General features: G+C 46.0%; 1 protein-coding gene across 1 annotated transcript in view; it reads left to right on the forward strand.

The window, feature by feature from the left end:
- Window positions 1-26,489, forward strand: part of Prtg (protogenin) — a 96,552-nt gene that overhangs the window by 41,199 nt on the left and 28,864 nt on the right. The window contains exons 4-11 of the mRNA XM_055596836.1: window positions 1,329-1,462; window positions 2,530-2,667; window positions 2,926-3,084; window positions 4,249-4,408; window positions 4,967-5,214; window positions 8,047-8,211; window positions 9,232-9,537; window positions 10,899-11,087. Coding sequence (XP_055452811.1) covers window positions 1,329-1,462; window positions 2,530-2,667; window positions 2,926-3,084; window positions 4,249-4,408; window positions 4,967-5,214; window positions 8,047-8,211; window positions 9,232-9,537; window positions 10,899-11,087 — 1,499 coding nt within the window. The remainder of the gene's footprint in view (window positions 1-1,328; window positions 1,463-2,529; window positions 2,668-2,925; window positions 3,085-4,248; window positions 4,409-4,966; window positions 5,215-8,046; window positions 8,212-9,231; window positions 9,538-10,898; window positions 11,088-26,489) is intronic.

Consider the following 26,489-nt stretch of genomic DNA (forward strand, 5'->3'; position numbering starts at 1 on the left):
CTCCTTTCTTCCTTCCTCTTTCCCTTCCTTCCTCCCTCCCTCCCTCCTTCCTTTCTTCCTTCCTTTCTCCCTCCTTTCCTCCCTCCCTCCCTCCCTCCCTTCCTTCCTTCCTTCCTTCCTTCCTTCCTTCCTTCCTTCCTTCCTCCTTCCCTTCCTCCCTCCCTCCCTCCCCCTTCCTTCCTCCCTCCCTCCCTTTCTTCCTCCCTCCCTCCCTCCTTCCCTCACTCCCTCCCTCCCTTCCTTCCTTTCGAAACAGGGTTTCTCTGTGCAGCCCTGGCTGTCCTAGAACTCATGCTGAAGACCAGGTGGCTTCAAACTCAGAGATCCGCCTGCCTCTGCCTCCTGAGTGCCGGGAGTAAAGGTGTGTGCCACCATCGCCTGGTTACTTAACAATTTTTCATTGAAGTCAAATGAGCAGCTCAAACAGCACTCACTAACCTTAAGGTCAAGCACCCTAACACAGTGCAGTCCAAAGACACACTTCTGTGAGGCTTATATATGCAAAATTGTTAAAAGTATTTGTTTTCCATAGTCAGGCCACTGTAGTTCATGAAGGACAGACAGCTTTGCACACTCAGTAAAAACACTGCATTTCCTAGCACATAGCGAGTGGTCTTGAGCCTGAGCCTGGCTGTTTCAGATAGCACTCGCTGGTGCTGGGTGAGACAGCGTTTGCAGTGTTTAAGTGTGCATGTGGCGTGTTCCGAAGGGAAGTCGCATGCCACAGCACCGTCAGCTCACCAGAAGGAAGCAGCTCATTGCGTATTTTATACTGAACTGATTTTCGTTTATTGTGTACTTTTCTCAATTTTTTTTATTGCTCCCCACATTCAGTTTTGTGATTCTATATGGGGTTGTGACCCTGTTTTAGAAGCTGCGTCCTGAAGAATAAATAGCTCTTAGAGAAATTTTTTTTAATTGAGGATTTTTTTTTTTAGAATAAGTCATACTAAGATCTGAGTCACAATCAGCGAAATCAACACAAGATAGGTTAACAACACCCTCTTTGTGAAGTTAGAGTGCTAGGTTTTACAAACTTGGAGTACTGCAGAATTGTTTACATCTCAGGGACCTGTCACAACCCAAGTGAAATACTAGACTCATGCTAATGTTTCTGCCAGTGGTGCTTTTCAGAGCTGGGGACCTTACCCAGGGCCTCCTGGGAGCCAGGGTGGTGCTTGCCACACCCCAGCCGAAGTTAATATGTGAAAAGGTCTTTACACGAGTGTTTCTGCCTCGGGTAAAAGCGGCTTAATGTGTTGCTTTCTGTCGGCATTTATATTTATAAAGAACTACAGAAAGTTCAGTCACATTTCTTGTCTCACCAGGGTGACTGCCCTGCCATCCGGAGTGCTGCAGATCTACGACGCTGGCCCAGAGGATGTTGGGAATTACCGCTGTGTTGCAGCTACAGTAGCTCATAAGCGTAAAAGCATGGAGGCCTCTCTAACCATAATTCCAGGTACCACAATAATGTTGGTTTTTCTCCCATTTTTATGAGATTTTTTTTGATTGCTCCATCTTGTTTTCCTCCTGGCTGTAATAGCATTCTGTCCGTCGGTACTTTGATGACATTTAAATTCTTGTAATAGACTTGGTTTGGGTTTGGTGTTTTAAGACAGAGACTTACTCTGTGTCCCATCCTAATCTTGAACTTGAATCCCTTCTATTTCAGCCTTCCTGAGAGCTAGGATTACCACTGTGCCTGGACTCTAAACTACTTAGAACACAGCCTTTTGTTAAGCAAATCTTTCCCAGGCAAATGTGTTTTCTGTGTCAACCTCTTTAAGAAACAGTTGCTTTGTAATTTTTCACTTTTGTTTTTGAAAGCATAGAATACAGAAAGGAACAAAAAGAGAATGTCCCTTGCCAATAAAGATGTTTGTTTCCAATGTAATACTCTTCCACTAGAATTAACTGCTGATGGATAAGCTTTTTGGAGGTGATGTGACAGATTTTTTCCTGGGGAGACCTCCCCCCAAATAGAGATCCCACTACAGACCAAAGTATAGACACCCCAAAAGTCCAGCTTGGTGAACCAGTGAGTGTTATTGGGGTTACTTACAGGAATATGGGTGAGGGGTTATTTCCAGGAGCAGAAGTGATTCAAAGACAGCTGTATCACAGAGCCCACCCCAGCCAGCCTGGCCCCCGGTTCAGTAAGAGACCCTGCCTCACAGGAAAAGTGGAGAGTGACGAAGCAGGGTACCTGACGTTCTCCTCTGGCCTCTGAACATGTGCCCACAGGCAAACACACACAGGAAGGAAGGAAGAAGGGAAGGAGGGAGAAAGGAAGGAGGAAGGAAGGGAAGGAAAGGACCGAGAGGCACCCACCTGTAACCCCAGTACTCATGGGGTAGAGACAAGGAGTTGAAGATCAGCCTGTGTACAGGGAACTGGAAGCTAACCTAGGCCACCTGAGGTCCTGTCTCAAGAAAATGAAAAGAATAAATGCAAAGGTAGATAAGAATTGGTGTTTTACTGTGCTTCCGACGATTTGCTTACATATCCTGCCTTTTTCTGCCCAAGCTAATGAGTCCAGGTCCTTCTACACGCCAACTATTGTAGCCAGCCCGCAGAACGTGACCGCGGCCCTGCACCAGACCGCCGTGCTCGAGTGTATGGCCACAGGCTACCCCAAGCCCATCATTTCCTGGAGCCGCCTCGGTGAGTCCTCCTCACCGGGGATGGGAGGCGAGGGAGTCCTCGCCTTGAGCTTTATTCCTTTTAATGAAACTGATAAAGTGTGTGTTTTGTAGATAGTGCTCATTTGGCAGTTGCCTCTGAAAGGCCTCTTTTTAGTTTTGCGATATGAGGAAAGCTTATGCTCCTGAGAATTTAACGAACGATGTCGCAGACACCAGTCTTCTGGCGTAAGTTCAGATGAAGCGCATCGTCTCAGCTCCCGTGTTCTCTTTGAAACAGATCACAAGTCCATCGACGTCTTCAATACTCGGGTGCTTGGGAACGGCAATCTCATAATATCCGATGTCAGGCTGCAGCACGCCGGAGTGTACGTTTGCCGCGCCACCACCCCCGGCACGCGCAACTTCACGGTTGCTATGGCAACTTTAACTGTGTTAGGTATGTAGCTTTTCTGTAATCAGAGACGCTTTCGCTTTCCTTTTAACGTTGTCCTTGGTTTTCCTTCCTAAGGTTTTGGTTTTAATTGCATGTATGTGTGTGTCCGTGCAGTGTCCAGAGAGGGCAGAAGAGGGTACCATCCCTGGAGCTGGGGTCACAGGAGGATGGATGTAAGCTGCCCAGTGTGGATGCTGGGAACTGAAGTTGGGTTCTCTGTAAGCTCTTTAACATCGAGGCACCCTCCGGGCCCTTGTGGCAGCAGTGACAGGGAAGTTAATAATAAGAATTGTAAACGCCAACAGTGATTAAATACAGCTCTAGAATCATGCTGACGTCACCATGTTTGTGTGCACGGCGTCATCCTCCTCCCTAAGCCTCCTTTTCACTGTTGTCCATCCACATTTCTGTAACAATGTGAACTTCTTCACCTCTTAGTGACTCTTTCTATTCACAAGTGCCCTCTCCCTGGGTTTAGTTGAGATGGGTTGTGGGCATGTCAGCGTGTTCACAGGTGGCCTCAGCGAGATTAGGTGGGTGCTGAACATTAGAGAGAAACTCTCCTGGTTTTTTTTTTGTGTGTGTGTGTGTGTGTGTTTTTTTCTATTGCTGTGATAAAATATCTTACCATCTCTAGAAAAACAAAAACAAAACAATTTAGGGGAGAAAGGGTTAATTTTAGCTCGCAGTTACTTCCAGATTACAGTCCTTCATTGGGGGAAATCAGAAGAACTTCAGACAGCTGTCCACCCCCCACCTGTAGTCAGGAGGAGCGTGAAGCAAATGCCTGCGTGTTCCCTCGCTTGTTGGTACTCAGCACGATTGGTGCTCTACTCCGTACAGGTCAGGGTTCCCTGCCTAGGGAATGGTGCCGCCTACGCTGGACTGTGCCCTCCCATAGCAGGGAGACAGCCCTCCACAGAGGAGCCCACAGGCCAACCCAGTGTAGATAGTCCCTCCCCGAGGCTCGGTTCCAGGGGATTCTAGGTTGTGTCAAGTTGACGGTCAAAGCTGCCGTCACAGGTGCCTAACTAGCTGTCGGAGACGCAGACTGCTAGATGTCTTTGCGCGTGGGACCACCTCGTTCTCGTGTTCCCTTTTCACTCTCTCTTGTCATTCTTACTGAAACCACAGTATATGTACATATATTTTTTCCCTTTAAAATAGCTCCTCCTTCGTTCGTCGAATGGCCTGAAAGTTTAACGAGGCCACGAGCAGGCACAGCACGGTTTGTGTGCCAAGCGGAGGGAATTCCCTCACCCAAAATGTCCTGGTTGAAGAATGGGAGGAGGATACATTCAAACGGCAGGATTAAAATGTACAACAGGTAAAGCCTTGCTACTTTGCTACCATTTTTAAATAAAATAATGCCCTTTACTAATTTTTACATGAAATCAGGGGATAGCAACATCAAATCACCACATAATCTTGACAGCTAATACTAGATGCAAGAATTTAGGGTTATAGCATCAGCGTGTCATTGTCCTTTTGCATTTTATGCGTGGATCCAAAGTGTGTGTAACTTTTACGTCTGTAACATTTTCATTTAGCTGAACAAAACTGTGAATTTTTTGTTGACCTGAACTTTATATGTGCATGACAATATGAGTTACATATAGACTATAGAATAGAGTAATAACTAAAGCCATTTCTTAAAAAGTGATTGAAGCAAAGAGAATTCAGCTACCATAAATATTAATGAAGGCTGAGGCTATAAATCAGAATAATTTTAGGTAATTAATGTAGATTATTTTAAATTAGAAATGGTTATTCTCGGTATGTTCTGGTATAAGGTGAAAGTGTATTTAACAATAGCTTTTGAATGTCATTATCAGGTTTGTTTGCTTGTTTTTTATGGGTATAAATATTTTTTTTCTTTCCCCAGCAAACTGGTAATTAACCAGATTATCCCAGAAGACGATGCCATCTATCAGTGCATGGCTGAAAACAGCCAAGGATCTGTCCTGTCTCGAGCCAGACTGACCGTGGTCATGTCTGAAGATAGACCCAGCGCTCCTTACAACGTCCATGCCGAAACCATGTCCAGCTCTGCCATCCTTCTAGCGTGGGAGAGGCCGCTGTACAACTCAGACAAGGTCATCGCGTACTCTGTGCACTACATGAAAGCCGAAGGTAGGCAGCTCGGAGACCGTCGGTGAGCGCCGCTTGCTGGCGTGGGTTTGTTCTCGGGGGGGGCTCAGCTGGTAAAGTGCTTGCCTGACAGGCGTGAGGCCCCGGGCGTGACCCCCAGGACTACAGAGACTTGGTGTGGTGCCTCACGCCTGTGGCCCTAACACTGGGAGCGAGAGGCAGGCAGCTCAGAAGTTTAGAGTCACCCTCCGCCATGTAGCAAATGCGAGGCCAGCCTGGGCGACATGAGCCCCTTTCTCAAGCAAACCAAAACAAACAAAATACTTGTCTTCAGAATGAGCAACGGCTTACTTATGTAAGCGAAATCTCAGCTCTTCTAAGGTCCCAATGACAAATGAAAGTTTGTTCCACAGAAGATTTGTTCCTAGAAGTTCTAGGGCTGGCTTAGAGAACATGTGTGAGGAGCTACTGACAGGATCAGGAATAACCCCCAAAGCAGCCACACAGCCATCTTTATCCCATGTGGATAATGGCTTTCCCATAGCCAAAGAGATGGAGCCCCCCCCTTCCTCTAGCCCTGTAGTCTCCAGACTCTGTACTCTAGCCCCTTGCTCAGACCTCAAGGCCCTGTGGTTTTGAGTTGGCTTAGGGCTGAGTTGGCTGTGAGCAAAAGTGGCTGGATACTCACAAGAGGATGCAATGACCTGCCCCATACTCTTCTTCTTGTTGGTGAGGGGTGGGGGCAGGATGTCAGCAGTCAGCAAGGCCTGCTGTGATGGTCTTTGCGAGCAGACCCAGCTAGTCTTGTGAAGACGTTCTGTGTGGAGAATGATGGTAATTTTGAGATACAGTCTCACTTTGTTGCCCTGAGTGGCCTAGAATTTACTATGTAGACTAGCTGGTCTCAAACTCAGAGATTCACCTGCCTCATGAGTGCTGGGATCAAAGACATGGACTCTCACACCTAGCTATCATGCTGGTTTTTAGGGAAATGTCAGTATGTAAAATTCTGCGTTTTTGTTTTGTTTTTGATACAGTGTCTCTCTGTGTAGTCCTGGCTGTCCTGGAACTCACTATGGAGACCAGGATGGCCTCAAAATCTGAGATTCTCTTACCTCTGCCTCCTGGGTGCTGGGGTTAAAGGTGTGTACTGCCGCCACCCTGCCAAATTCTGCAATTTTTTACTTCTTTGTTATATTGAACGTTTTTATTTTGAATGAAAATTAAACCCGATAGGCTGGGGTATAGCAGAATTGTAGAATCCTTGAATAGCTTGTGTAAGGTCCTGAGCTCAATCCCCAGTACCACTGAAAAGAAAAAAAAATGTTATGAGAGAACAAGACATTTTTGTCATATCTCTTTTCCTGTGTCAAATTAAATGTCAGCAGCTAGAGAGGCAGCCTCAGTGGTTAGGGCCCTTTCTCTGGTTCTGCCGAGGACCTGGGTTAGGTTCTCAGAACCGTCTCACCTCGGCCTACAGCTCTCACTCTAGGGGATTCAACAGTTCTGTTCTGGCATTCTTTGGCCCCAGGCACATAGGTAGTGCACATACATACATGGAGACAGTCACGTACACGTGAAACAAAAATGGGTCAGTCTTTCTAAAAAATAAGTATCAAATCTCTTAGAATTCTTACTTAGAATTACTGGTTCCACTTTGGGGATTAAGAAAAAAAAAAGACCTATTTTGCCTTACTCTTAGACAAAATTGTGACAGAAACAGGGGAGCTGTTTACAAACCCTAGCGGTTTCTCCGTTGACTCGGGTTTACAAATGCTAGTTTTATACAGAAGCAGACAGGTGCTTTGCTCCTCGCGGCTGTTGGGTTTTTACGCAGCAGTGTTTTGAAAGGGGATGTTTTGAATGTAAATCAAGGGTCCTGGTAGCGAGAAGAATGTTCTGGTGAGAGCACGCTGGAGTGTGTTCATTCTCTGTGCTGACTTAGGAAGGTGAAAGGATGCTGCGTTTGGCGGGGCCCACTCTTGTTCACTATTGTGCCGGTTTCATTAGAGCCCCTGCATGCCGCTCAGCATTCCATTCAGGGCAGAACAAGGCCTTTTAATTTGAATTCAAGGACTTTGTTCAGTAGGTCAGAAATTGTACTGTGCAGTTCCTAATTAACGAGCCATTAGCCGGCGTGTTGTGAAACGCCTCTAATCTTGTCTAATTAAAATGCTATGAAGTTAATTCAGAAATGTGGGAAAACTCCATGCTGGAATGTGCCTTCTGTTTTGTTTATAAATCCAGTGCGGGGAGAAGGGGCCGGTGCTGAGAGAGGTTTGATAGAGCTGACAAGCACTCCCTGTAGGCCGCGCACAGTAGCCGGCGCGGCTGTGGCTCCTTTCTCCACGTCTGCACCACAGGAATTAAGCCGGCACAGGCAAATCCTCTTCTGTATCTTGCCTTGCATATTGTATTCAGAATTCCTGAGAATTTGTTTCCCTCCTTAAAAAAAAAAAAAAAATCCTGAGCACTCACCATGGGACAAAACATTCTGAGCCCATCCTTCCGTTTAACTTTTAGCATTAAAAAAAAAAAAAAAAAGTCTGTGTTGGCCCATGGAGTATGTTCTATATTGGCAGAATGAGATTCTTTACAGCCTAACTTTTCCTTTGGTTTGTTTTTGTAAAAATCAGACTCTCTGCATTCCCCATGATCTTTATTTTGAATATTTGTCTTTTTTTTTTTTTTTTTTTTAAAGCAGGATTTCTCAGTGTAGCCTTGGCTGTCCTGGAACTCGCTTTGTAGATCAGGGTAGTGTCAAACTCACAACGATCCGCCTGTCCCTGCCTCTCAAGTGCTGGGACTAAAGGCATGCGTCACTACTGCCTCACTGACTATTTGTCGTTTTAAGACATGGCTGCTTTGGCCTAGGTTTAAACAACGAGGAGTACCAGGTGGTCCTTGGCAATGACACGACGCATTACATCATCGATGACTTAGAGCCCGCCAGCAACTACACTTTCTACATCGTTGCATACATGCCAATGGGAGCCAGCCAGATGTCGGATCACGTGACACAGAACACGCTGGAAGACGGTAAGAAAACAGTTCTGGGGCATCAGGTGTGAGCCTTTGTAGCTTTGGTCACTTTCAGGGCGTGAGTCTGTTCGGGTAAATGGAAAGAGTTCTGTTAGCCACAGCCCAGTTGCTCTCTCGGCTTTGCCTTTTGCTGTCTTCTGACTTCCGTGGGCACTGCAGGCACATACGCAGGAACACTCCTAAAGTAACTCTTTAAGAGAGAGCATAGATGAATTTAAAAAAATAATACGAGATTTTCTAGGCCACACATGCGTGCGCTCGGACCTCCCCCCCCCCCCCCCCATGGTCAGCGTCTCCTCCCTCAGCAGTTAACTCCTTTTTTTTTTTCCAAGACCAGGTTTCTCTGTGTAGCCTGTCCTGGACCTACTCTGTAGACCAGGCTGGCCTCCAACTCACAGAGATCCACCTGCCTCCGCCTCCCAAGTACAGTTAAAGGCATGTGCCACCATGCCCGGCTGTTTAACTCCTTTTATAAAGGGACCTTAGAGACTTTTCCAAGCTTGGGCTTCCCAGATTGGACACATCACGTTACCCTCTGCGTCTCATGAGCTTCTCTCCCTCTTGAAAGAAGTACTTCAATTTGGAGGAAGACGCCGTACGGCACCAGCGGGTGTTCACGCTTTCACATGTACACATGTAAAATAAATATAATAATTAAAAAAAAAAACCCCTCCCAGTTGTAATTCTAGATCCTGGGTTTCCTTGCTCTCCTGTGACTCACTCTCCCTTGCTGCAGGAGGGATTTTGGTAGACTGATTTGTGTTTTTGTCTCAGAATATATGATTAGCAGATGTGTCCATATTCATCTCAGGTACCCACCTAACCAGCAGACTGATAGGCATACTTTTACTGCACCCTCCTTGTGGTTCCTTTCTGGCCGGAAGTCGGCCTCGCTGAGATGCTCTGCTCCAGCCAGAAGCATCTCCACCGTATTAAGCAGATTCCATAAGTACGACTGCGCTGAGTGGCAACTTGATGGTAAATCTTTGTGAACAACACATTTGCTCATTTCACTAGTGCCCCTGAGACCTCCGGAAATCAGCTTGACGAGCCGGAGTCCCACCGACATTCTCGTCTCCTGGCTGCCAATTCCGGCCAAGTACCGGCGGGGCCAAGTGGTGCTGTACCGTCTGTCCTTCCGCCTGAGCACCGACAATTCCATCCAAGTAGTGGAACTCCCGGGGACTGCGCACGAGTACCTTCTGGAAGGCCTGAAGCCTGATAGCGTCTATCTGGTCCGGATTACGGCTGCTACCCGTGTGGGGCTGGGAGAGTGGTCGGTGTGGACCTCACACAGGACGCCCAAAGCCACCAGCGTAAAAGGTAACACCTCCCAAGGACTGTTCAGGAAGAGGAAGAATGTTTTTACCTTTGATTTAGAATTTTTCACTTGTAGTTACATGTCATCTATCTGTATCTATGTAGACATGAGTATATACATTAAGGTTCTTATTTTCGGTTTTATGTGTATGGGTGTTTTGCCTGCCTGCATGTCTACCTCTTGTGTGCAGGGCCCACGGAGGCCAGAAGAAGACGTCCAAACCCTGGGACTGAGTAACTGATGGTTGTGACCTGCTATGTGGATGCTGGGAATTGAACCCTGGTCCTCTGGAAGGGCAGCCCACGCTCTCCACTGTTGAGTCATCTCTCCATCCCATATTTTAAGTTTTTGTTTTCACGTTTGCAAATAGGACATGGATTATGAACTTAATTGAGAAGAAACCTAAACCTGTCCTTGGGACTGGCGCTCAGTAGCCGGTCTTGGGGCTCACCTCCACTGTCCCATAACGCCAGCACGCTAGAGAAGGAGAGGCAGGAGGATGGCGGGTTCGTTGTTGGCTGTGGTTACTGAGTCCGAAGCTGGAGTGGGATATGAGAACCCATCGGAAGAAAAAAGGGCCAGAAGAGGAGTGGGGCTGTATTGTGGTCATAGGGTGTCAGCCTAGCCGTGAACAAGGCCCCGGGCTCACAAATAAACTGAGTAATTGATTAAACTTTCCTGTTTGCTGCTACCTTCTCGCCTCAGACAGTGTGGATAGGGCTGCTGCTGACAGTGTTTGCTTAGCAAACCCTTCGTGGCTCAGTCAGTCCCAGGCAGGTTGGACACCGGAAGGAGCCCAGGAACTGAGACCTAGCAAGTAGTATTGTGTGTTTTTAAATCATCGGTTCAAAAGACGGGTCCAGTCGTAGGATGTTACTCACATGGAGTCCAGCGTGACTGGTCTGTTTTCATTTGACTGAAAATATTCTGTGGCATTAATAGTGAATAGTAGAACACATGCATATACATATAAATATGTATGTACATATACAAATATAGATATTATGTTGTGACTTACATGTCTTAGTCTTTTAGGTAGTTTATTTTAAATCCTATATCCAAGCTAAACATCACTGTGAAATTTGTAAAAGTAATACTTGTGTGTGTGTGTATACATGCATTTGAAGTGTGGAAAGCAGAGAACTTGTGGGGGTTGGTCTCTTCCACATTGTTGGACCTGGGAATCGAACTCAGGTCATCATATTTGGCAGCAGCCCCCTTTACCCACTGAGCCATCCTGCTAGCTTGTCACTGTGAAATCTTGAGCATTGGCTCAAAGTGTGATGGTTGGACTTTGTGCGTTTGGCTGCCCTCTGAAGGGCCGTGGGCTGTTGACACAGTGCTGTCTGGTGAACTCTTCCAGCCCCGAAGTCTCCTGAACTGCATTTGGAACCGCTGAATTGCACAACCATCTCCGTGCGGTGGCTGCAAGACACCGAGGACCCGGCTGCCATTCGGGGCTACAAGCTGTTCTATAAGGAGGAGGGGCAGCAAGAGAACGGGCCTATTTTCCTAGACACCGGTGATCTGCTGTATACGCTCAGTGGCTTGGGTGAGTGTGTCTGTCTGTATCAAGCCGATCCCTTTATTCTCCTGCTGCGGCTGACTGGGAGAGGGTTATTGGATGAGAGGATTGATGGGATACGACAAAGAATCGATTTATCCGTGCCGCTACCCAGTTCTTCTTGAACTGGCAGGGTTTCTGTTTTCCTCCTGCTCCAGGGCTGTGGTTATCTTGCTGAGGATGACTTTTGGTGCAGGGAGATCCTGACTCGTTATTGTGGGTATGTGATGGGATTAGATTGGGATTGTAGGGCCCGCCAAAATGGCTTAGCAGACAAAAGCACTTGGTGTGCACCTGATCGCCTGAGCTCAGTCCCCTGGTGTCAGGGTGGATGGCGGGAACTGACTCCCAAAAGTTAGCCTGTCCTCCACATGTGCGCGGACATGCAGATGCCTGTATTCACGTGTACATGTGCCTGTATGCAACACACATAAAACAGAGTAAGACTGTAGAGTGAAGATTTTGCGAAATGTTTGAATAATACTAAGTATGTTTAATTCAGAGTTTGTCTGGGCGCTGTACTGTTATCGGTATAAAACAGTTTACATAAGTGATACATAATAATGCCCTTTCCTCTGCCCCACGTGACTGTGAATATTTACTCCGTGGACTCGGACACACTGGAGATAAAACACTGAGCTCAGTGTCCTCAGAGACACTGGCTGTCCTTCTTTCCTAACCTTTATGTGGGAGGAGAACTCCATGATGTGACCGTTTGTAACGGATTATGAGAGGGCTGGGGGTGTGGCTCAGGGGTGGAGTGCTCGCCTGGCATGCTCGAAGCCCTGGGCGTAATCCTCAGCTCGGGAATGAGAGAGGAGGGGGACGCTCAGATGGAGACAGGCACACGGGGAGGTCACTGGGCTGTTGTGCTATCTTACGCACACAGTAGGCGTTTGTAGAGCGCTGTGGCTTCTCCTTTTAGATTACCAGCTCTTGGGGATGAGGTAAGGGGAGAGGCCCGGTGGTCGAGGTGTGGGCCGTCACAGTTTCCATCCCTGGCTCGACGGGACGTGCTGTGGACCTGTTCCTGCATGCAGGAACACAGAAACCCATCCCGTGGCCCCTCGCCATACTCCAGATGGCGGTGTGCTTGTAATCTTATTGTTCGGTTTTTAATTTAATCTGCATTCGGGTAAATGAATTTACTGTCGATCTCTGTCATGAAGCTTATAAATGATGAGAAGTGGCATATGGTCCGGGGCGAGCTTCTTTAATCCACTGGTTACGATGGTGTTCGCCCAGCCTCTCGGGCCCCCGCCTTCCATGTTTATGTGCCCCTGTGGCTTCTCAGTGTGGCCTCCCTTTCCATGAGCTCATCATTGCTGAGAGGGGACTTGTTTTTGTATCCAGTAGGAAACAGGCTATGGGAAAATTGATGAAAAGCCGTAGATCAGGGCTGGAGCGGTTAAGAGCTTGTATGGCTACGGCAGAGCACCAGAATTTGGTTCCCTGAATCCAAGTGACAGCTCACAACCACCTGTAAATGCCACTCCAGGGGTCTCCTGAACTCACACATAAACACTCCTGCAGACACATAAATAAAAATAATTTTTAGGGGCTAGAGCTGTGGCTCAACAGTTAAGAGCACTTGCTGCTGTTCCGGAGGACACAGACACTCCTAACCATCTGTAACTCCAATGCCGGGGGATCTGACAATCTCTTTTGCCCTCCAGGGCACCAGGCACACATGTAGCACACAGACACACAGACACACAGACACACATGCAGGTAAAATACTCATATGTATAAAATTAACAGACGTTCGAAAATATACAAGGAAAACATTCGTAGATCAAACTAAGTCCCTTGGTTTTTCTCATTTGTTAAAGAAGTTGAAATATGTAGGAGAAACAGAGCTATCTTACTCAGCATCCTTCTTGGGCGTTCGTTCCGGCTAGCTTACCCTTAAGAGTCATGTACTTGGTTAGGAAACAAAGAATGAAATAAGCTCTGCTCTTCCAAGAAATTTAGAGAAATGTTAAGACTGGCAGGAAGGGGGCATGGTGGCGTACATCTGTAATCCCAGCACTCTGGAGAGGGAGACAGGAACATGAGTTTAAGATCGTCTTCAACCATGTGGCAAGTTCAAGGACAGCCCGGAATGCATGGTGGCATGTCTCAGAAAAACATGAACAAAACAAAAAAAACCCCAACAGTTAGAAAATTCTTTAACATCTCACTAAGATTTGTTACTGTTTTTATCGTGTGCCCGTATCTGTGTGGGACTATGGGCAGGGAATGCCCTCCGAGGCTGGAAGGGGATGTCGGATCCCCTGGAGGTGGGTTGAGCTGCCCAGTGTGGGTACCGAGAGCTCGGGTCCTCTGGAAGAACGGTGTGTGCCTTAACTGCCAAGCCATCTCTCTAGCCCCAATTAGTTAACATTCCATTTTTTTTCTAGAGACGCATGTAGATAATCTATGAATGGAATTAATAAGGAAAAGATACAAATATAGAGAAGTGTTCATCAATTCGTTCATTTGGAGAGAGGTGGAGGATGGGTGGTAGGCCCACAGATTTTTTTTTTTAACTCTTACGCTCTTTAGACAATAACTTTCAAAACTATATACCATTATTTTCTCTTATGCTTTAAAAAATCAGTTCCATGGGGCCATCGAGATGGCTCAGTGGTAAATACTTGAGGAGAGTTGAGTTTGAATGCCCAGAACCTATGTAAAGCTAGACATGGTGTCATGTGACCGTAATCCCAGTGTGCCCACACACACATGGGGACAGGAGACTCTTGGAAGCTCATGGGACAGCACCAGTCGGCTAGATAAACTGGCCAGCAAGCCCCAGGGACCTCCTGCCTGCCTCCCCAGTGCTGGGTTGTGTTTTCATCTGTGTGCTTCTGGATCCAAACAGAAGATCCTCTCATACTAGTAAGGCAGGCATGTTGTTGACGGAGCCATCTCTCCAGGCCCCTAAAGTCACCCTAAATGCCAACATGATTTGGGGATGGTGAACTCGCCAGCGCCACTCTAAGTAGCTACGTGCTTCCTGACTGCGGATTTAGTCTGATTAGATTGCTTGAGTCGGAGGTGACAAGGCCTCTGTGGCCGTAGGTGCTGCCTCTCCAGGCATTGAGGTTAGGCCCCCTGCGTCTGCGAGTAGTGAGTGACCCGAAAGGCTGGCAGGAATGCACTTATGTGGGTTCAAGTGCTGTTCAGCTGCTGAGCAGACTGCCTCCAAGGTGCCTTCCAACCTGAGACCCCCTGATTCTAATCTTTGTTATTAAGTTCCCACCAGGGCCTGGCCAGGCTTTTGGCAGGCAAGCGTTAAAATGTGGGAAGGGAAGGGTGTTCTATGGAAGGGACAGCTGACCATCTGGGACCATTTTTAGCCAGAGCATCTGGCAGTGGCTGCCTGTTTAACAGAGAGTGATGTGTCCAGAGGGCAGTAGGTTAAGGGAGCCCTGTCTGTGCCTTTGCCTGGTGAATGCCGGCTTTCACAGAGCCGCTGCCTGGGAAGGGTGCTCCGGGTAGGGCCAGCTTCACTAAGTGGGCTTGGAAATGAATTCACCTGCCTCTACGTGCTGATCGAGTGTCAATTTTGTGTAACAAACTGTTCTCGCAAAATTTCATTTTCACACTAACTCCCCTCTAATGCCTGTAGGACCCCTCCCCCCTTCCTCGTGTGCAATCTCATTTCTGGTAATTAAGTTTTCAATTCAAAAAGTAGGTTGTTGGGACACAGTCTCCCTAGAAATATGCACTGTTTTTTGTTCTACAAGACAGAAAAGCAAAATGGATTTATATCTTTAAGTTAGGGAGTGTTTTAATTAAAAAAAAAAAAAAAAGATGATGAAAAGATGAGAGGCCCAATTTCCCTTAAAACAGGAAAGATGAAGCCAAATGCTGTTTAAATGGCCTCCAGTGTTCCTGCAAACACCCAGCGAACGGAATTTAATTGGAATTATTAGTGGGAGGTATTTTAGATCATTTCACGCTAATACCACAAAACTCAGTTTTGTTTTTTTTTTTAATTTTTTATTAATTACACTTTATTCATTTTGTATCCCCCCCATAAGCCCCTCCCTAAAACTCAGTTTTTTAACATGTGGAGAGTGCTTTGTCTATGAGTTGAAGAAATTCTCATGTCTTTAAAAGTAAAATATAAAATAGTACATATATATTATAATACATGTAGTATATAAAATATAATAGCGTATGGTAAATAATATATAATAGTTTAGTGTAGTGTATAATTGCTTTATATGTACAACGCCTGGGGTTCAATTACCAGCATTTGGACATAAAGTGTGATATGAATTTACATGGTGGAGAAGAAGTACTTTAGTGTTTCTAGTTTGCTTGGGCTTGACTTTAGAATGCGGTTTGCTTTCCTGGGATCTGGCCTGCTTTGTCGGAAAGAAAGAAGCTTTAAACTTGTGATGTCATCATTTGGGACTCCTGAGTGCTGTGCTCAGGGTCCTTCAGGATTTACTCATATTTTTTCTTTTCTTCTCTGAGTGTTCATCTGAGTTAAAGATAATATTTGTCACACAATAAGCAAAAATAACATTAATGACATCTATGTTCCCTGATAGTAGATTGAAAAAAATGTCCTCTTTATTTCTTTTTTGTTTTGTTTTTTTGAGACAGGGTTTCTCTGTGTAGCCTTAGCTGTCCTGGAACTTGCTCTGGAGACCAGGCTGGCCTCAAACTCACAGAGATCAGCCTGCCTCTGCCTCCTCAGTGATGGGCTCTGGGGATTAAACTTAGTTTGCCAGTCTTGGCAGCAAGTGCCTTTACCTGCTGCGCTCTCTCAGCAGCCAGAGGAGGAGGCTTAAAGTTCTGAAGTTGGTGTATCTCTTTCCACAAGCCAGTACCACTAGAGATGTTTCTTCAGATTCATTCATTCAACTTGGAAAGCCCCTGCCCACTGTCCAGTCTTCCTGGAATCGTCTTGGGAACCCAAAGATATCCATCTTACCCCCACCCCTACCTTGCCACAGCCCGTCATTTCCAGCATCCTGACAGATCAGACAAGAATACCAGCTAAGTAAGCATCTCTCTTGTTTACCTTGACTCCAAACTCTGCAGCTTGATGACAAATCCTGGTTCTTGTTCCAGGATTCCACTTAATCTTTTAAGTGGAAACAATAACAATTCGGCCTGTTTTAGAATGTTAGGATGGAGTGAAATAATGCAGATAAGAGGTTAGCGCAGCACCCTGCAAACTGCATCCGAAGCCTGGAAGAGATGCCAGATGCCTGTGCCTGTTTACACAATTATTTTTCTAGAGCTGAGAGTGTGGCTTAGGGACAGAACACTTGCATTGCATGAATGAAGCCTTGGGTTGGATCCCAGCCTTGGGAAAAAGGATTAATCTCCCAGGATGGAGTCTACATCAGAAAAAAAAAAAATTTCCCGAGTGTTTTGTTGCTGGTGGTGTATGGATTTTTTTTGAGACAGAGTTTCATAGTTGGTCTGGAATTTGCCCAAGGCTGGTCTTGAACTCCTGATCTTTTTTTGCTTCCGTCTCTCCTGTGCTAGGTTTACAGGTATGTGCCACCTCAAACCAGCTTTTCTTTAGTACTATTTTTCTCATGATTAGTACATTAGATAACAAATGTTTCTTGGGATATAATCTATGTTTGAATGTGTGGGGTGAGTATGTGGGGTGTGTGGGTGTGTAGAGTAAGCTTCAGATTTTATTCAGTGAGTTTAGATGGAGCCTAAATTTTTTGCATTTCTTCCTACTTTAAGAACATAGAAGCTAAGCCAAGGGTCAGCAAAATTTTCTCCTGATGAGCCAGAGAGTAAATACTTTAGGTTTTGTGTGTGCTGTGGCCTGCATTCTTTTGTCTTCACAAAACCCCTGTGTTGAAGCCCTAAGCCCTAATGTGCAGTGTTTAGAAACAGGACCTGTGAGAGCATGATGAGGTTAAGTGAGGTCATGAGGAGGGGGTCCCAAGGAAAGAAGGAAAGGTATATATTGTGAAATAATCATAACATAGGAAAGAGAGTTAAGTACCTAGGTACAAAAGATTCAATCATGAAATAAACAGCCCAGATATGAGCCCGTCAAAGCCCATGGGAGAATTAGTCTCATGCAACTCAGGAAAGAAAAGGAATGGGGGTTGGGAGGCTGGGAAAACATAGACAGATCAGGGCTTTCCCATTGTCCCTTCTGTTCCCCTCTTTCCCATAAATTCAAGATTTCTCATTGTGCTTTTGTTTGCATTTGTGAACAGAGAATTACATTTTGACTTACATTTCTTGTACCCGAGGAAGAGTTCTCATATTCCCTTTCCTGGTTATAAACTAACTTTTTACACAGTTGTTGTTTCTTCTCCTTCTTCTCCTTCTTCTCCTTCTTCTTCTTCTTCTTCTTCTTCTTCTTCTTCTTCTTCTTCTTCTTCTTCTTCTTCTTCTTCTTCTTCTTCTTCTTCTTCTTCTTCTTCTTGGTTATAAACTAACTTTTTACACAGTTGTTGTTTCTTCTTCTTCTTCTTCTTCTTCTTCTTCTTCTTCTTCTTCCTCCTCCTCCTCCTCCTCCTCCTCCTCCTCCTCCTCCTCCTCCTCCTCCTCCCCATCCTCCTCCCCCTCCTCCTTCTTCTCTTTCTCCTCTTCTGGATTACAACTAAGTAGACTTGACATTTTAAACACAGCAGCGTTATGCTTGGCAAGGATCACATCAAGAAATGGTCATGGGCTGGAGAGATAGCTCAGTGGTTAAGAGCACAGGATGCTCTTCCAGAGGACCTAGGTTCAGTGCCAAGCACCCACATGACAGCCCACAACTGTCTGTAAGTTTTAGTCCCAGGGCATCTGCTACCTATTTCTTTACTCCTTGGACACCAGACATGCATGTGATACACAGACATATAAATAGACAGAACATGCATATACATAAAATAAAAATAAAGTCTTAAGGAAGAAGAAAAAAAGAAAAGGTCCGTGTATGTGGAGGGTGAGTGTGTCTGTAGAAGTCAGAGAGGCATGGGCAGGCTGTGGTTGTGAGCAGCCCTGCGTGGGTACCGGGCACTGAGCTCCGACCCTCTGAGGAGCAGCATGTGCCCTCTGTGGCAGTGGAAAGCCAGGGGCTGTGCGTCTGTCACAGGGATTCAGCTTCATGATGTCACACAGAGGCTGCCTTAGAAAACTTGGATCTGCCTTCCCAGCACTCGGGAAGCTGAAGCTGGGGGTCATAAGGGTGAGGCCGGGTGGGAATGCAGAGGAGGATCTTGTCTCAGAAAAACAAACACCGGAGCCAAGACCCCCTAAATTCGTGATCTTCTCCCAATACCACTTTATTTGTGGACAGTGAAATAGGAAAAAATAATATTTTTGACATGCCACAGAACAGTAGGCTTTTGTTTTGTTTTTGTTTGTTTGTTTGTTTTCCTGAGACAGGGTTCTCTGTGTAGCCTTGGCTGTCCTGGACTCACTTTGTAGACCAGGCTGGCCTCAAATTCACTTTTTTTTTTTTTTATAGTCATAGGTATCGAGCCTGAGGTTTACCATGTGGTAGATAAGTGCTCTGCCACTGAGCTATACCCCTAGATTGCCCCAAATTAAGAGATTAATTTTAATCTCTTACTTTGTAGCTTAGGCTGTGACCTTCACTATGTAGCTCAAGCTGGTCTTGAACTTAGGATCTTCCTGCCTTAATTTCCCCAATACTGATATAGTTATAGGTGTGCATTATTACACACCCTCGCCCAAAATAGTATTCTCTCTAAAATTATCTTACAACCGATTGTATCTAGACATGTCCGACTGTGACTCAGAGACCAGGCGTGTCCCAGCATAGCTGTGAATGAAACACGACCGTTGGCAGGAGACAGCACCACATCACAGTGTTGGAAGATAGGGCATCACGCCATGGACCGTTTTTAGTTGGATATGGTCACGGGCATCTGACCGTAAAGCGCAGACTTCTGTATAGTTTCCTTTCAGAATGTCACCTGAAGTCCAGAAGCACAGGCTGGAAGTTTACTGACGTGCTGAACTTGGGCCTCCTCCATACCTGTGACTTTGACGTCTGAGAAGAATTAATGTATTGGTGCTTTGGTTCTCCAGCTTTACGACCAGGTCTATGATGTGGGTCGACGTTTTACTCCATCGCTTGAGTTAGCTCCCAGGAGGTTCCCAATGGCAAGTCTAACAGAGCATGCTGTCCTTTGAGGGCGATTAATTAATTACTCTAGACTTGGTGAAGTTCATATTAGGAAGTTATGACAGTGTCAGATTAATTCTGTCTTGTATTGAGGGATGAACAAGGAATTAAGCAAGAGCCATGGATTCCATTAATTTGAAATATAAACAGTGTGTTTTTTAACCCCCCAGGTAAACCTGGAGCCTGTAATAGTCTTTGGAAAGAGAATATTTTTCAGCCCACTCGGTCACGTGATGGGTCTTGGCTCTAAGGTCCTGCCCTCGAAGCCCTCCGAGCTCTGTGGAGTACAGTGGGCACAGGGTCAGTGGAACTCAGCAGTCTGGACTGAGGGGCCAGGGCATTCTCGGTTCTCTGTCGCTACTGCTACGACCGTGTCGTAGAAACTCCCTGGCCTTGCAAGTCAGAAAATGACCTAGAGTTAGGAAAGTCTGATAATGAGCTTCAGTAACTACTGACAGTGAACCCCAGAATCAAAGCTGTCCCCACAACATGAAAATGTGGCCCCTGTGGTTCTTTGCTTGACTCTTGGTGAAGATGCTGCCTAGGAGACAGAGGACACTGGAAAAACAGTGTGTATCTTCTTTTTTAAAGGGTTTATTTTATGTTTCATTATGCGTGTGTATGTGTGGGTGTGTACATTGTGTACCCCGTGAGGACTGGTTCCTGAAGAGGCCAGAAGAGAGTGCTGGATCCCTAGGCCTGGAGGCCTGGAGTTGCGGATGATCATGAGGCAGCTGAGCAGAGTGCTGGGAACCAAACTTCCATTTTCTACAAGATCAGTACCCACTCTCAACCCCCGAACCATCTCTTTAGGTTCCAGAAGAGCAGAATTTCTAATTCTAATTCTAGGAGGGAGACAATGCGTGCTTTTCTTAGGGATATTTATGATCGTTTCTATGCAAGTTTGTCATATTTATTTTATAAAATTATAGTCGTGATTTTTTTACCATCCCAATCGTGTATTTACTCTTCAGTTTATTTGCAGTTATTTAAGTTTTTTTTTCAATTGTGTGTATTAGTTGAACGTATACACTATGTATCAGTCACTGTGTTTGTTGGCTCCCAGAGCATGGATGTACCGACGTCAAAGCGTTTTTCAGTTGAGTGTGGAGGACTGAGCAGCGTTTCTCAGAAGATATGCTGCTGATATGTAAAATTTCTCCATAGGCCTAGTGTTCTGGAAGGTCAGAGAATAAATGACTGGTTTCTGCCTGGTGGTGTGGAGGAAATCCACTCTGCTCTGAGGTGTTTAACATGCACAAAAACAGAGTGATTCAAGAGGAGCCTGTCTCTTACGCTGTGGCTGAAACCTGGCTGTGTGGGAACACGGTGCAGAGTGATAAGGCTCTGGAATCAGCTCTTACCTGCGTTGCGAGGACTCCTGTGCCCTCAAGCCTCGTCCTTCCACAGCCTCATAAGCAGCGAGAGATGCCAGAACTCCTCAGATGGGAAACTGCAGTGGCTTGTTCTCAAGAGATAACTGATAACGGCATAGCTTTAGGGCAGTGAGAAGAGCGACACTGGAGATGAAAGATCAGCAGGCGGCTTGCTGTTGTAGCCTAAGGTGACCAACAAGAGAGCTGAGACATTGGGAAGATAGCAGATGAGTATTCACGAATATCTAACTGCTGGGAAGCCCAGCATATAGCTCAGGAGAGGCTGTGGGAGACGAGGGTCAGAACTGAGGAGTCTGTAAGATGCGATTGTTAAAAATATAGATAAGGGCTGATGAGATGGCCCAGAGGATAAAGGGTACCCAAAGATACAGATCTAATGACCTAAATTCAGTCCCAGAAAGCCTTATAAATGTGAAGGAGAGAAAACTCACTGCACAAAGCTGCCCTGTGACCTACACACACACACACACACACACACACACTAATGCTAAATCAGCAAAATTACTTTCCAAACATTTAAACAAAATATAACTACATAACTATTGGAATGTCTAAGTTTTTTTTGGTGTGTTATCTTTCTACGTAGCCCTAACTGTCCTGGAACTCACTATACACCAGACTGGCCTTGAAGTCACAGAGATCTGCCTGCCTCTGCCTCCCAGGTGCTGGGATTAATGGCGTGTGCCGTTATGCCTGGTGTGGTCCGTGCTTTCTTAGGAAAGTATGCCAATACTGTATCACCCAGAAATTTCCTCTCCAATGTTTATCCTAAAGAAAAATGAAAAGGGGTGGGGTCTGGGGAGGTGACTCAGAGCGATGGTTGTGCAAGTGTGAGGACCTCAGATCAGATCCCTAGAACCCAGTTTTTAAAGATTGGCATGGCTGTGTGTACCAGTAGTCCAGCACTGGGGTAAGACACCAGGAGGATCAAAGCTTGCTGGCTGGCCAGCCTAGCTGAGAAACCTAGCCTGAGCTCCAGGTGGCATACGAGGCTTTATTTACACACACACACACACACACACACACACACACACACACACTATATATATATATATATAATATTTGTTTTATATTTATGTAAAACTATAATTGTACAAATTATATAAAAATATATTTATATTTATATAAGTATAAACACACAAGTAGTGTGTTTCCATATTTCTTAGAGTTGTTATAGCCATCTTTTAAAAAGTTATTTTTTTATTTCCAAAAAAAAAAAAAAAAAAAGTCAAACCCAACAAAATCTTGGAGGATAGAATTTTCTGGGGTTTTGCCCCCTGAACTTTTGAAGTCCTGCCTTGGACAGCCTTCCCCTTTTGAAATTCCGGAGCATGAGCAGTGCTCCCTGAAAAAACATCTGTCTAGTTAATCAGATGAGCTTCTGTGTGCAAGCAGAAGCCCAGTGTCCTAGCTATTTAAAAAAAGGAAAGAAAAGAAAAGAAAAACAAAAAACAATAAAGCAAAGGTTTCTTCCCCCTCTAGAACAAAATTGGCGCATTTGCCTAAATGGCCTTCCCTTTTGTGGGCTTGAGGTTTTACTGTTTTAGCAGCTGCGTGGTGGGAGGGGCCTCGGCTGCATCTGGTCTCTCTTTGTGGGGGACTGAGAAGTTGATGTTTGTTCTTTTTTTTTTTTTTCTCAGTAAAGCAGTTTACCCATAGGCGCGCAACTCTTCCTTTTGGGGCCTAAATTAGCTTTACGAGATTCACATGCTTGCGTTCATGCTTAGGCATAAAAAAAAAAGAAAAGAGAGAACGAAGAAGCCAGTGTGCCCTAAAAGCCCACAGCCCAGGTAAGGGCAGATAACCCTTTGACCTTTGGCGCCGAGCGGAGATTTACAGTAGTCACTTCACACGCCGGTCTGAAAGGAGCCCGGAAGAAAGCCAGGCCCCTGCGGAGCGCAGAAGCCGGCTGAGGAAGTCCCATTCTTCCCTGAGGCGCGGAGGCTTTGTTTGGCCCTCCTCTCTCCGCAGAGCGCACTAGGCGAGGGCGAAGCGTTTCCAAATGGACTGTAACGCGGGGTGACTTTTAGGGTCTGATACGGTGGGGGTGGGTGCCCCTCTGCTTCCCGGCTCTGTGCACACCACCTCGCCCTGCCAGCGCGTGTCAGGTTAAATTCCTGTTGGAAATACCTGGATGGTTCCGGTCTCCGTCTCAGCTTTTGTTTCGGGGTGGGGTGGGGGGCGTGAGGGGGTTGGTTGTGACCAGATCAAAGCCAGGCCCTTCCTTGCCTGTGCCTTGGCAAAATCCTGCCACCGAAATGCATCCGTAGCCAGCTCGGTGTTTGTTTTCTTTGCTTATTTGTTTAAGAGAGAAAGAAGCAACAGGAGACTTTTTCAGAAAATGGACACGACTGAAAGATGAGACCAGAAATCACATCAAAAACAAAGTACACGATTTTTCCTGTTTGTCCGTTGTGGGGGGAGGATTTTAACCTTCGTTCCACGGGACACTTCAGGACGCTTTAGAAAAGGCTGTGTTTTCCATCTGATATTAGGCCTGTTTAGTAACTCTTTAACTGATGGCCTCCTGGTGTCTTTATCTCCCTTATCTCCCTTCCTAGTTACCCCACTGTTGTCTGCAGTGCTTGTGTTTAGAAGTGCTTCAGACTGAATTTACAATTTTACTTCCTGCTGCCCTCCCGCGATCCCAAACGCCGGCCCCGTCCACTTAGCTGCCGGCTCCACAGTGTCCAGCCATTATTCTTAGGAATCAAGTCTCTGTTAAACAGAGACTCCCGGTTTTAAGTCTGTAGCCCCGGTAAGTGCTTGTCTCTCACCGAAGGAAGAGGCCTTGTAGGAAATTAAATCAGCGCTGTCCCAGGGCTGACCCTCTGACCACTCTGGAAGCTTCTGGTGGGTGTGAGGAATTCTCAGATGTGTGAGGTCCTTAAAGAGCTAAGATAAAGAAGATGAGTTTGTTTGTTTTGTTTTGTTTTTAACGCTGCCATTAACACATGAAAGGAACTTCTGGGTGGATAGAAGAAAAAAAATTTGCTTTACAGCAGTAATTACCCTTGTGGATTTTATTTTGGTTTTGTTTTGAACTTTGTCCTTTAAAAACTTAATGCAAATGAACTTTAAGGTTTGTACTAATGATCCTTTCTGTAAGTGAGTGAGGGGCGAATGACGTAAGTGAGGCCCTTGATGGGGAAATGTTTTTGTCTTGGCCTTTAAAGACAGTTTTGTATGTTTTCTTTTTTAATGCAGTAATAAAATATGTGTCACAAGTAAGTGAAGGCCTATGTAATAAGTACACGTGGTAGTAAAAATATTGCTGGGGCTGGGAGGCGGCCAAGTAGGACATCAGAGCAAGGGTCAGGCCCTGTCCTCATCGATGCAGGAGAAAAAAAAGTAAGCTGGGGAGATGCTTCCTCTGTAAAATGCTTGCTTCATTATGAACTCGAGGCCGGTGTTCTGTCCCCAGAACCCATGTGCTTCGGAGGCCGAGGCGTGACGACCTCTGGGGCTTGAGGGCCGCTGCATTTAGTCTAATCCCTGAGCCTGAGGCCACAGGCAGATGTCACCCGAGGACTGACTCCCAAGGTGGCTTTTACAAGCATGCGGACATCAGTGCACACATACCTGCACACGCACACACAGACACACACAGACACACACACCAAAAAATAGAAAGAAAATAACAATTAAAATAGGTTTGAGCTTTGAAAATTATACTTACTGGGGCTGGAAAAGACAGTTGAGTGGTTAAGCGTGCTTTCTGTTCTCCTGGAAGGCCTGGGTTCAGTCCCCAGTGCCCACCTCATATTCACCTGTAACTCCAGTTCCGGGGAGCCAAGGGCCCCTTCTTACTTCCAGGAGCACCCGTGTATACACACACACACATATGAAGACAAATCTTTGACTCGTGTGTGTGTGTAAGAGGGGGAGAGACAGAGGGAATGTATTGGGTGGTCAAAAGAGAACTTGTATGGGTTGGTTCTCCTTTTCTACCAGGTGGCACCCAGAGGTCAGACTCAGGTCATTGGCCTGATGACATGTGCCTTTACCCACTGAACCATCTCAAAAGCCTATACTTTTTAAATAATATTTTTAAAGATCTATCTATCTATCTATCTATCTATCTATCTATCTATCTATCTCTCTAATGTATGTGAGTACTCTGTCTGCACATACACCTGCATGCCAGAAGAGGGCATCAGATCCCAGGATAGATAGTCATGAGCCACCAAGTGGCTGCTGGGAGTTGAACTCAGGTCCTCTGGAAGAGCAGATAGTGCTCTTAACTGCTGAGCCATCTCTCCAGTCCCTAAAATATTTTTTAATTGAGTATACCTAGATGAATGAATTAGGGAAAAGATAAATAATGGTTAGAAATGTACTGAAACCCAGATTTACCTCTTCTGTTGTTATTGAAAGGTGATGTGGGGGCTGGAGAGATGCCTCAGAAGTTAAGAGCTTCCAGAGGTCAACTCCCAGCAACCACATGGTGGCTCACAACCATCTGCAATGGAATCTGATGCCCTCTTCTGGTGTGCATGAAAGCAGAGCGCTAGTATACATAAAATAAATAAACTTGGAAAAAAAAAAAAAAGGTTCTATACAGTCGTCAGAAACTGAGTTTCCAAGTGTCTCTGTAGCCAAAGCTACAAGCACTGTTAGCCAGGAGACACATGAGTGTTTTAATTGTTAGGGAAAGGCTATAAGAGATAATGAAATCATTGAAATACAGTATCCTAGGAAAGCCTCACCGTGTGTGGAATTGTTGAAGGTTCTCTCGAGTCTCTGCAGTCTGTATCTTAGACTTGGGCATGATGAACAGTGGGGAGGATGGAGATTCCCACGGTCTCCGGGGTTATTCAGCTGGGTGCAAGATTTGGGGTGACTTAGAGGTAATTACAGGGGAAATGATCAAAATCATTTTTCCTTTTTTAAGGATTTATTTGATGTGTGTGGACATTTCGAAATGCCTGTGGGTATATATCACAGCATGAAGGTGCCTGGTGCCCACAGATGCCAAAAGAGAGCATCAGATCCCCTGGGCCTGGAATTACGGATGCCTGTGAGCACCATGTGGCAACAAAACCCTCCATCCAGGTCCTCTGGAGGAGCAGCCAGTGCTCTGTGCACCGAGCCATTTTTGACATCTGCATTCTCCATCTGAATAGGCGGGCAACAGTGATCTTCAGCTTGGTTCCTTCTCTTGAGAGTGACCTTTTGTGTAAGAGGAAGAATCGTGGCATGCAGGCCTCCAGTCAGGCCTGACCAAACTGAGGAAATTATGTGTAGATGCTGAGAACCTCTAGATGTGCAGAGACCCTGGTCAGTGGCGGTGCTTGTGCGCACCTCATGCGCTCTGCCATGGATTCACTCCGCCCCTCATTCGTTGGGCGCAGCCCTTGGTTCCCACATCCCCGTGTATGGGTGTTTTACACACTGGTCCTCAGTGGACACACCAAGAACTAATGTGTGTGTGCTGGCATGAGTGCGTGTTGGTGTGTGAGACTGTGCGTGAGTACACACGTGGGCACACAGGCCAGAGGAAGACGTCAGATCTCCTGGTCTGTCTTTCTCTGCTTTATTCCTTTGAGACTTGAGGTGGGTCCTCTCACCAGCACCCCAGCCTCCCTGTCTCCACTTCCCACAGCGCTGGGGTTCCAGGAACACATGACCAAGCCCAGCTCTTATATGGGATCCAAATCCAGGTTCCCAGGCGGGTGCTCTCACCCACTGAGCCATCTCTCTGGCTTCTGCATTTTCATCTTAAATCTAAAAAAAAAAAAAAAAAAAGACCCCAGGGTCGGGAGATGGCTCAGTGAGCAAAGGTGCTTGCTCACCAAGCCCAAGTTGATACCTGGGGCCCATGTGGTAAAGGGGAGAAATGATTCCTAGAGGTGCCCTCATCTC

The sequence above is a fragment of the Psammomys obesus genome, unplaced genomic scaffold (assembly GCF_907164565.1).
Source record: "Psammomys obesus unplaced genomic scaffold, mPsaObe1.curated_primary_1811, whole genome shotgun sequence".
Lineage (NCBI taxonomy): Eukaryota > Metazoa > Chordata > Mammalia > Rodentia > Muridae > Psammomys > Psammomys obesus.